This window comes from Leptosomus discolor, chromosome 6 (assembly GCF_034619465.1).
Source record: "Leptosomus discolor isolate bLepDis1 chromosome 6, bLepDis1.hap2, whole genome shotgun sequence".
NCBI lineage: Eukaryota > Metazoa > Chordata > Aves > Leptosomiformes > Leptosomidae > Leptosomus > Leptosomus discolor.
Window position 1 is genome coordinate 9,145,215 of NC_141396.1, and position 12,658 is coordinate 9,157,872.

The 12,658-nt window shown below is 36.8% G+C and overlaps 1 protein-coding gene across 1 annotated transcript in view; it reads right to left on the reverse strand.

Annotated features, from left to right (window-relative positions):
* Positions 1–12,658, reverse strand: part of ATRNL1 (attractin like 1) — a 531,929-nt gene that overhangs the window by 405,554 nt on the left and 113,717 nt on the right. The window contains exons 14-15 of the mRNA XM_086466503.1: positions 4,988–5,120; positions 3,548–3,729 (exon numbers count right to left, since the gene is read on the reverse strand). Of these exons, the coding sequence (XP_086322629.1) occupies positions 3,548–3,729; positions 4,988–5,120 (315 nt within the window). The remainder of the gene's footprint in view (positions 1–3,547; positions 3,730–4,987; positions 5,121–12,658) is intronic.

Consider the following 12,658-nt stretch of genomic DNA (forward strand, 5'->3'; position numbering starts at 1 on the left):
CAAAATGCTGAAATAATTTATTAGACTTTCAAAATCACAACAGTAAATTGAGACTACTAGAAACTGTAGTAAAGAGACTCAGAAAAAAGTAGATGTCAGCTTCACTATAACCAAATGTATGATAAAACCACAAAAACATACAGCCCTCTGAGAATACTTTGAGATAACAAGGAATAACATTGCCATGCAAAGCTCACTAATTAACTGCAACCTACACTCAAGCATAATTTATAAAGGATGCTTAGCCCTGAGAACAGCGAGTTAAAGGAAAAGTTGCCAACATTTTATATGATGAAAGGCATTGTTTAAAACTGTTCTCATCTTTGTTTACGCTTACTACACCAAAACTAAACCTTCTCAGAATTTATTGCATGCTAACAAGAAAATTATTATTTTTAGTTAAATCCCACAGTTGTAAGCAAACTCCCAAGAGAACTAATTGCACTTTTAAATGAATATACAGCATTTGAATATTAGCAGGAACAATTAATTAACCTCATATTGCTGTTTAATCTTCTTTGCAGAAAATTTGAATCTTCCATAATATTTTGCTTACTAGGTCAATAAAACAGTATATAAGAAAAAATACAAAGTCATTTTGCTTTAGTGCAGGAATCTGCAGTCTATCCATTGTGTTTGCTTTTGCATTCTCTTTAAGAACTTCACTTATTTTTAATGAAAAATACAAATTAGACTTTAAATTATTGGTGACAGTTTTAAAATACATCTGCAAATTCAACAATATTTTGACTTCAGACTACAAAGGTCTTTGTTTGGACTCTCTCTTTTTAGTACTAAATGAACCTTCTCCTTACCCTTTACAAGGAGGCAATCTATTGATTTCCAATTTAGTATTGGAATTTAGAGAAATAATTGACACACAATGAGGTCAGGACAGGGTGTGGAGACAATAGCAGCCTCCTCCCTCTGAATCTTACCAAAGCATCAATGTTTTGTATTATTCTAAACATGATGAAGAAACTGTCCTAAATTTGTTCCAGAACAAGTACTTTGTGTACTAGAAAACAAAATCCCACATTGTTTCTAAGAACAATACAGAATTCTTCCAGAAGTTCTTCCAGGCTGTAGTATTTACTAACACTATTTTAACAGTTTGTAAAATACACAACCGTTACCAAAGTTGTTTGTCTTTTCTCAATATAAAAATATCAAATAGAGCAGAGCTAAAATCAGAACCATATTATTATTTCCAAATGTTGCTCTGACACATTCACTAATACTGAAAGCTTTTGTTTCACATAGGCAAAAGATTTTAAAGCCTTTGATATTAACCACACAAGTCAAATTTCACCATAGATAATACAGATCAAAGGCATAGTGTTCACCTTACAGTTGCTCTCACTCACAGACCCACATCACCACCTGTTACAAAAACAAGCCATCTAAAATGAAATCTCACTCCTTAAATCACTATGATTGCAGTTTGCGTGGAAAAGGCAGACAAAAGAAAATCAAGACGTTTCAGAGAGCTTCTGTCACACCTGATAAGACATTTAGGCTGTCTCACATAGAATAAATGTAATTGGACAGACAGATACGAATGAAAAAAAAAAAATTTTGTTTTTCTCAATGTCACTGAAAACAGCAGGATAAGTCATGGTAGCATTTCATTAGAGAGTCTGAAAACTAAACGATCATTTAACCCAAGATAGACTTTTCAAGCACGTACGTTTGTCTACAATTGCATAAACTGGATGTGAGGTATCTCAAATCTACATCACCACATTGTCTCAGGACATACTTCATTTAAATAAAGATACGCTCAGCAGGGTGTCACCTTGTAGAAGTTCTAAGCCCTGAAACGTAAGAAAAATCTAGCTTCCAAACAAAAAAGCTATTTCTCATCTACACCTCAAGCCAGTCAGGTAATATCAGTCATATCAAGAGTCTATCACACACTATTAGATTTGAAGGCCTCCTGTGCAGTATTTTAATAGGAATCAGGGAGGGGGTCAGCAAAATAAATAACTAGAGAAATCGTTGCTGTTTCCGATTTTGTTTTTTTGGTTTCAATTACATTTTCAACATTATCTCATCTCAAAGAGTGGGCATAGAGAATGTGTTTTAAGGCTACAGTAAGTACAGTATCAAGGGAGATCTTCTGACATAGAAGAATTACTTCTTTCTCTCCTTTATTAGCAAATAATAGAAAATACGTGTCTTTAGTAAAAAAATTTTGCGTTATCCAGGTCCTACATTTATTGGGAAATAAACCCAAAAACCATAAGTACATAACCTACATTTGCACGTCCTTCTTGAAGTGGAACACTAAAAGGGATAATATAGAATATTTTGATTCACAGTATACATCCCTAAACTCTTACATTCAGATTTAGTATAACAAAGGCAACCCTTAACTGCCATTTCCTTTGTACGCATCTCAATCTGCAACATAACAACGTCACAAATCACATACCAGCTTGATATACCTTTAATTATTGTTCATAAATATCTTTCATTTTCCTGTAATTCTAAAATCCTAAGGTACTTAAAAAATAGGGGTTTTTATGCAGACAAAGAAATGCTGCGTGTTCTACAAACCAAAATATACACTTTAAAAAATATCCTTTGCTAAAATGAACTGATTTTCTTGTGATGGAATCTTATTCTGCTAAGACATCTCATCTGCATGTATACTGTTGGGTTTGACATCTTTTGAGCATACATACATTTCATACACATGTACCAATGATGTGGGTAGGCTTTCCAACAGTTTAAACACAGCAATCAGCATTTGAACATTTAACTGCTAAAAAAATGAACCTGACCACCTGTAGACAGGTAATTAATCTTCAACTTCCCTTCTCTTGTCCCACAGTAAATTAATATGGAGCACTTCCCTAAGGAATATTCTGATGGCAGCTTCCTGTAGTTGCCAAAGGCACATAAGAGCTTTCAGCCCTCTCCCTTCCCCACCATTATCACAAAGTTAATTAGCTCATGGCTCATTGCGGTGCTGCTGTGCAGGGAATTTCCACATGCTTCATATACTAGTACAGCTTCTCTGTGACCCTCTGATCCCACATACCAGTTATATAGGGAAGCAGGTTTTTTTGGAGAAGTATACATCCTGAGTACTTCCTGTTCTCAACTGCTTGCAGCCTAGCTATGCACCACCCAAAAAGAATTCTGCGAGCAGTTTTACGGATACGGATGTAAAAGTCAGGATTTTTTTCTCTGTTATACTGAAAATTATATTATCTTGTTTTGATTCCTGCTGCCACAGTGTATTGAAAAGGGCTGGGATTTCCCACATGTGTTCCAGCCATTCTTGAGTCACGTCTTGAAAACAAGCACTAACCTGTACCAGTGAAATCTAGTAAGAAGAAACACTTGGGAACTGCTGTGTCGTTAGCTTTAAACATGAGATTTCCTTAATAACCTACACACCACTTATACTAATCTTCAGCATCACACTACATTTCTTCGAAGGCATAAACTTTCTTTTCTTTAGACAAATTCCTAAAATAGATTTCTTAGAGCAAATTTAATTCACATGAGCATCAATTACAGTTACTCAAGTTACCTGAAGTGTGTACTTCTGTATTTCATCCAGAACAAATTCCACTTCTTTTGAGGTCGTTAATGAGGCAAGATTCCCACTTAAATTGTAGCAATACAGCTTGGCATTGTCATAGTTTTCACGACTAGAATTTATGCGAAGGCAGGCATCTCCAATATGACTCCATCCTTCCCCACACAGATGAGCTAGTGGAAAAAGCACACAATTAAGGCTCATTTGAAAAAAAAAAAAAAAACAAAACCCAAACTTTTAAAAAACCTAAGGGAGTCTGAATTTTAACTTCCTGAGATCATAATTCAAAATACATCCCACACTCAACTTCCCTTTTCACATCATATAAATTCTACAACAGCAAGTAGTATCATATTGAATAGCGTATTTTTAGAACAGAAACTTTTAACAACTTATAAAATATTTATAAGGTATATGCTAAGCTTCAGCATAACAATATCGTTATGACGCTATTTCTTCCCTGTATCCAGATTTGAGCACAATTAAATATTCAATATTAGACTATGTACATAATTAATCAATGACTTTGCCTAAATGTTACGTAAATTTCAAAATCTGAAAACAACTGTCCTAGAATTAAGGACCTAATTACAAATGCAATCAGAATGATAGGAAATTCAGATAACACCTTGGAAAATATTTCCTCTTCAACACATTTCAGCATTACTCAGACTCAGAAAACTATTAAAGGATGAGTAATTCAGAGCAACTCTTACAGTTAATCTTTACAAAGATTACGTAAATGTAGTTTTAAGCTGCACAGAATAATGAATAATCTTTGTGGAGAAAAAAAACTGTGTTTATTAACTTCATCTGGACATAAAGATCAAATGGAAAAGGTACTGATATCTAACTGCATATATACAGTTATGAAAATCAATTAAAAAATACATATTATTTCAGAATGTTAACAATCACCTTCTGAGAATATTTTATATTAGCATTTTAATATTCACTGTTTTGATAGTATTACCAACATTAGACAATCAAGAAACTAGATCTTAGGCCTTATCTGCACAGGGAAACTGAAGTATAATTGAAGTATAATTTATAAGATAAAGCCCCAGCTAGCAAAAGTAACAGTGTCAGCGAATGTACAACAGCGAAGGACTCTGTGGCAGTTCAGGTCTGTTCTCAGTGATCCCCACAGGCTAGAACTCGTCACTGGCTTGTGCAGAGGTACATGCCATTATGCCTTCGTAAATATCATTACCTCTCCTAATAAGAGTGAAGGCAGCACTGATATACCAATCAGCGATGTAACTGCATCTGTGTTCACCTGTACAGGCACAGCCAGGCAGGGAGAGTCAGCACAAGTAAAATAAATCCAGGTCTACCCATTGAACAAGTATTCTTTGGCAACAATGGAGGAGATTGACTCAGTTTTGAAATCAACGACAACAAGTAGCGTCGCCGCCCCACAGCCCTTACCAGGTAGGGCCTGGCACTCCTGCTGCCGCTGGTCCCACTGGCAGTTCAGGTGTAGCGAGCAGCTTTTGCAGCTGGTCAGTTTATTGCAGATCTGTTCGTTCCTCACGTGACATTTGGTGTAGTTTTTAACCGACTATAAAAATAAAACAGACAAGTCAAACTACCAATAAATCACAAGTCAAAACTGAAATACACAGCAGGTGGATCCCTCCCAGAAAACCCAGCCACCCAAAAGCTAGGTTGAAGTTAAGCTCTTTGTCTAGATTCCCCTCTCAGGTGCAGAGAGAACAAAATGCTTCTCTAGAGCACAAAACACCTCACCTCTCCTAAACAACTGACTTTTGGGTCAAACAGAGCCCAGGAAGAGCTTCAATAACCAAAATAAATCTGTTTCTTAGATAGTTAAGATTATGCTCTCACTAAATTATTTCATCCTATGCAGCTTAAACAAGCAAAATAATCAAACAGAATATAAAAATGGCACAAGATACAGGTGTAAAATTATTACACATCATTGACTGAAGGTGCAAGAATATGCTCTACTTCCTTAATCTGGATTAAATGAAACAGAAATAGGAGCTATGGACCAGTAGTCACAAAACACAAGAAAGATTTGTCCAAAATTTGAGTCACGCTTTTTCAAAGATTAAACTGCAGACCTGTATGCACCATAGCTAGTATAAAATTTACAAAATCTACAGGAAGCTATTTTGTCAAACAGTGACATAAAACCAGGAATAACATTATTCCTTTGGTACTTTAGTATAAAAGAAAAGGAGTAAACACAGAAGGAATTTTTACTTGGGTTTTTTGTCGGGTTTGATGAGGTGGGTTTTTCCTGAAAACTGAGGTCATCCTTTCCAAGTTAGGTATTTTGAACACAAACCTTTTTTCTCCTCTGCACAGTACTTTTAACTGAGATATAATATTGATATTTTATTTAATAAATTGCCCCAAATCCTCAGTCAATTCACTGGCTTATCCATAAGGTTGTCTCTACTAACTTACTTTCAAGATAATATGTAAAAATAAGTCCTATTTCAAGACAGCTTTATACTCACAGAACTACAAAATGGTTGAGGTTGGAAGGGACCTCTAGAGGTCATCTTGTCCAACCCTAACAACCTTTGTCTCTCTCTAACAACAAAAGATTAATTCATGCATAGTATCAAAAATGGACTGCACTTAGTATACGTATGGTTTACACCACAATTTTGGTTGCTTTCTTTTCTAATGTCTCCTAGAGTACGATAAAGCACATGTAAAGTGGTAATATGACAATAAACTACACAATTGTGGGTACTGGAACGATGACACTGATGGGGCATCAAACTACTGCAGTCAGGAGGGAAGACAACCAGACACCTTTTTTTTAATTTTTTTTTTTTTAAAGTCCTGAAATAATAGAACTGTTAAAATGAATTTCCAATCTCACACAGGATCAGCTTCACTCCTGCTGAACACCACTGCTGTTTAGGGATTTGTTTGCTGACTTTATTGGATCAGATGCCCATCAGTGAGCTTATTTTAAAAAGTACTCACTCTTTTTCTGGACTGTAAGAACGGCTATTGTGAAGCAAAAAGAACGAGAGAAGCAGTTCTAGGAGAAGGCATCTACAGCACAATATGAAACAGAGCCAAAGGCAATGCCGTAAAGTAGCAGAATGTCTATCTAGGCCAATAAACGCACGCGATTAATAAAGCACAAAAAACCTCTGGTACAAACCCACATTTGGTTTCACCCAGTTGTGAAGCATATTCACAAAAAGGCCTAAGAGATGCTTTAAAATGAATTTTAGAGCACAAGTAACCACCATCTGCTCATTTACAATACCTCAACTAATACTCACTTTTAACACCTCATGATGACAGTCAAAATCCTGAAGTATTCAGATTGGCTTTGAAAATCACATACTCTTTAGTGACATTACATACAATTACAATTTTCCAACTAAACTGGTATTTGTTCTATTACTTTCTAATCAGGAAGCTTGTTCTGCACTGCTTATTTCATGTTTTAAATAAAATTCAAAGTACTAGTGACTATTCTGCAATAATGTTCTCTGTTGTATTCCCTTATTCCCAGTACTTATTTCCCTTAAATCCAATTTAAACATTGCTTGCCTGAAAATCTCATTAGTTCAATGTAGATGTGAATCCAATAGGTAATTCATATTAACACAATATTAAGGTTATAACTTAAGCTACCAAACCCAATGAAATTCAGAAATATGACAGCCCATTTTTACTGAAGTTCTATATTACTGTAGGATATTTATAATGTTTACACACCAAAGTGAGTAAATCATGTTATGTATAAAGCTTCCTACTTATGTCTGATTTACTTAGATTTTTTCAGTACTGATCTTGATGTGGTGGTACACAGACAGACTTACAACTGGAGTGATTTTCTGAATATCTACTGTAGAACGAAAATATTACAGTAGTTTATCTTAGAATTTCGGAAATTGCTATTAAATAACATACCTATCTTCCTCCTCCTGGATTTTTTCAGGATAACAGTATAATCTTGTCTTGTTTGCCTAGTCTAACTGTAAACTATTAATCTAATTTATTTTCTATTATTTCTCTGAAGCTACACCCAAATATTACTATTGGGTACTCCTTAGTCTTAAATCATCTTTTTTTCCTCCAAGATAAATTTGATTCTATTCATAATTCATTCTACTAGTGTATACATTTCCCATTGACTATTCTTTTAATTCCTCAGATGCAGACAGACTGCTGTGATTATTATTATTAGTATTAGTGCAGCATCAAAGGGCTCCCACCGTGAAAGAGGATGTTAACTCTGGAAATAGTGCAAGTACTACAAAAATACAATGATTCTTGTCTTTAAGGCACTGTGTAAAAACAGTTAACAAATGTAGGACTACAGTTCTCTTTGAAGCATCCTCTAGTACCCTGTATACCTCGGCTCTTTATCATACCTTTCATGGGTTCTACAACGTTTAGTTTGTGTTTCCACACTCAAGTATAAAGTACTTTTAAATCACATACCAGTTTGGGCTGAATTTAGGCTACTTACATCAACTGGGGCTTTATGGTATTGCTCGGATGGAGACTGACACACAAGATATTCAGAGACTGCTACTGGAGATAAGGGTGTGGTTGGTCACAGTTACAGAAGGAACAACCACCCCCTTGTAGCTTTTGAAAGCAAGGAGGCTTTCAAAACCTCAATGCAGACTGGATGCAGGAATACTTCATCTGTGCCTCTTCCCATCACAGTCTGTCCAAATAAGAAAATCACATACACTCCACTTGAAAAGACACGTCAGAGACCATACTCTGATGAAAACAGTTGTCCTAGTTTGAGCTAAAACAGAAATAATTCTGTTCAGTGATTTTTGTTTTCAGTTAAGTCTCTTCCAAGTAATTGTACTTTCTGAAAAACAGCAGCATGTTTTTCCAGACAGTGACTGCTTCTAGCAATGACAAGGCTTGATGTTTATAGTTAATAGCAAGGAAGGGTATGCAGAAAGGCTCTCGCTTACACTTGCTCCTGTAAGCACCCAAGGGTGCTGCTAAATTCTGTATCCCATGTTGAGGTGCCAGAAGTGAAAAAGGGTCAGAGTGAACTGAAAGGTCGCATCTGAAGGGAGGAGCGAAGCAGACAGGTGACCCAAAAGTGACTAACAGAGTATTCCATCCCATACACATCATACCCAGTATAAAGCTGAGGGATCACAAGGGTAAAGTTGTTCTTCTTCGATGGCCAACATCCAAGGAGGACTGCGTCCATCCTTCGGTGATCCCAATCCGTGCATTCCTGAATCCAGCTCCTGCACCCTCTTTGCTGCCGAGTCCAGCCTGGGACTGCCCCAGTGCCAGCCCTGCAGCATTAGTGGTGACGTATTGTCATCAGGGGAGTTGGCTTCAGTATTGGTTTCATGTATATTTGTATATATTTTATTATTTTCTTATTAATATTAGTTATCTTTTCTTATTATTGTTATTGTTTCATTAAAGCTGGTTTAGTTTTCTTTTCCAATCCATAAGCCTCTCTCCCTTATTCTCTCTCCCTTCCCCTTCTGGGGAGGAAGAGAGGTCAATAGAGAACATCTGTCATTTGTTAGTGGCCAGCCCAGCCCTAACCTGTGACAACAGCACCACATTCATGTGCTACTGCTTGGTGCTCTTGATCCCAGCTAAGTGTTCTCAGTATATTCTGCCCTCCCCTATGTCTCCTGCTTGTTACAGTAAAAGAGTAGGTATTTTAGCAAGCTTAATGTGAAGATTCAGAATAAGAGCTGAAATTTGATACGGAAAGTGGGGTTTGTTTTTTTTTCAATTTTGCAAGCACTTGTGTGTTTTTGAAAATATTTTCTCTCAATCAGCATTTTTCAAGTAAAGTTTAGTACTATATTCCTGCCACATTCCAAGCCTTCAAAGTACTTTCCTTAAGTAATATTGGAGTAAGTTACTTTATTTGCAAACTTCTAGCATGGGCAGTTAACATTTCTATAAACTGAAGAATTATAGGCCAACATTGTAGATAACCAGTGGAGCAAATTATCACAGCTACCCTATCTGCAGCAATTACTTCAATTTTTACTGTAGAGGAGTCCTCTTACTGTTGTAAGATGACAAAGAGGAGAAGGAAGCCATTTCTTGTTAATTCCTGAGGCTTGCCTTTCAGGACTGCTGTTCGGATCTGAAGTGGAGTTTGGTGTAGAGCCAGGAAATGGGAATAGTTATTTTGAGGATATAAAGAGTAAAAAACAATTTGTTTTGATAACTAGTGCTAGCATTTCCCGTAGTTTCCCAAAGAACAAGCTGAGGGAGGAGACAAACAGGTGGGTTAAAAAAAAAAAAGGTTAAAAAAGACAGAAGAGGGGAAAATCTCCAAAATTTTTAATAATATAGATATCAAAAAGAAGCCAACATGTTGTCCAGTGACAACCTACATGTGCACATAAGTATTTTTACGTTTTTCAGCCTGTAAGTCTATCAGCACTTGAGCCAATCACAAATATAAATGGCATGGTACATGTCTAAACCCAGCTCGCTCTCCTCTTTCTCAAGCACGTTGCTCAAAGGCGGCTGGCAAGCAGGAGACATCCCAGTACTTTCAACAGAGCTTCAACACAATCACACTTTTCTACATGTGCCTACCAAAATAAAACAGCTTTATGGCCATAATAGAGACTTGATATATTGCTATCATTAAAAATGATTACTCTCTTAATATATTAAGGTTCTCTGCCACTTTATCAACCAATATTTTGCCCCATTTATGAAAAGCAAAAAAAGCAATTGATAAAGTAAATTTTTTTTTACTCCAAAATTCAGGCTCTCTCTGGTCTTCCTCAGTAAAGGAAACTTTGCCTTTTGTTGCAACTGGTCAGCCCTCTTTAGTCATTTACTATTTTATTTGTCACAAGGTACACAAAGAATGGCTCATCCCTGAGGAGCAGAGGAATTCTTTGCTTACTGTTCCATGCTACTACGTCAAGAAAAATAGAACCTTGCAAAGGTGCAGCAATTTAAAGCAAAATTCATCTCTCCCCCAAAGCCTTTATTTTTCTTGTAAAAACTGGAAGGCAGAATTCTAAAATGAACAGCTTTGCTCAGTATACATCCATCACAAAATATAAATATAGTAATTTTTCTGAACACCACAATCAGCAAGAGTATCATTCTCACAGGACATGCTTTTTATGTGCAGATGTACAAAGTGATCACAGTTTCATAAACATATTAAGCAGATCAAGATCCTGTGGTTTTCCTTTATCAAGAAATAGGCAAAATTCATCAGAATCAGTGAGGACCAGGAAGATGCTTAAGATAATAGAGAGTACAAATGAAAGTGTCAAAGTGTAAGATCAATGTAATAGACTTACAATACAATCTACTACACAAAAATCAGAAATATACTACAACAAGGACACAGAACTTTTTTTGAATAAGCAAAAGGAAGGAATATATAAGACAAGACAGAGAAACTAAGGAGAAAAGGCAGATATGAGCATGACAGAAAGCTGTTTCTCCCAATTTCAGAAGAAAGAGGGATACACAGGGCTTAGAGGGATACGCAGCACTATTTGGTTTCACAAGTGTCCTGGTTTAGCTGTGATAGAATCCCAGCCCAGCCACGCTGGGCAGGCTGTTAGCAGCTTGAGTCAGCCAGGGCAGCTGACCTGAGTCAGCTACAGGGGTAGCCCATCCCGTAATGTCATGGTCATTGTAAAGGGGGAAGGTTTGCTGAGGAGAGGGAGATCCTGTGGGGTTCCTGCTGGTCCAGCTTCTCCCTGCTCTCCTGTTGATTGTGACTGCAGCATATTCATTTGGCTGAGTGTAACCCTGTACACCTGTTGGTATCAGTGCTGTTTCACTAAATCTGTTTTCACTTCAACCCACGGGTCTGCTCTCCTTTCCCCGATTCCCCTGCCTGGCTGGTGAGGGGTCGTCAGGTGATAGAGCGACTGTCATAGTTTAGTCCATGTATAAGATAAACATAGACAAGTCAAAATATTCCAAAATTTCCATCTTTGATGCAGACATCCAACAAATGGGAGAAAAAGAATAGGTACATCAATGATGTCACTTCCTTCTTTGTGACAGTCTTATACAGTATGCTATGCTTCAAAGTTGTAAACCGGACTAGATGCAAGTGGCTCCATGAAAGAGCTTGAAAGAGGAAGCTACACAGATATTAGTATGTCATATTTCATGAAGTCTGTACTTGACATAGGACAGTTTTAATGACAGCATTATAATTGTACTTGCTCCTATGGCAGACCAATACCTGTATTTGCTCATTTTTTGAAAAAAATTAAAATAAAAAGAGGAGTAGGTGAACTTACTATTTTTTAGCATCCAATCTCAAAGATAAAAATTAAATAACTTTATTTTACAAATATGCACTACATTTTATTATGAAATAACCTCAGTGTGTTAAGTAAAATCATTGTAAGCAGTCTGGGGAATTTCAGTGGTGTAATTTCTCAAGGCAACCTTCAAAATCCTTATTACAATAGACAAAATCTCTAGCAGATATATTTGATGGTAAAACACAGTCAACAAGGCACTACTGCAAGCATGCTGTTCAATATACTCTGCAGGCGAATTTCAGTACCATCTTCAACCACTCCACGTGTTTTAAGTAAACTGTTTCCCAGTTGGGCAAGACAAGACAAGCATTCACCCCTCAACACTTGCATCAGATATGATGGGGTCAACTAAAACCACAGTATACAGAAGTATCCCACTTACGTGAGTTTTTATGAGAGGAAAACAAACCAGCTTGCTAGTGCTGAAATAAGCCAGACCTCCAGAATGACCTGGCATTGCAAGCCTCTGCTTGCAATTACATCAGATATGAGTATGATACATACCTTGATGATCCACGAGTCTGCACAATAGGGTAATGCAGTGTCCTGTTAATGTGCTGACCCACATCAGATGGTGGGCATAGGCAGGTATATCTGTATCATCAATGCATTAGTACTACTTATGAAGTCCATCTGTGCAAACAGAATTGTTTCAGGGAAATTTCTGTATTTTACAGCCCTTCCAATCAGCAGAACAGTCACTGCTTTGCAAACATCCAGACCACGAGGCCAATGCCAAACTGATTGCCAACATATCTTTAGTATGCGGGTCAGTTTCTATGAAGCAAAAGCAACAGATTCTGAAACATTATTG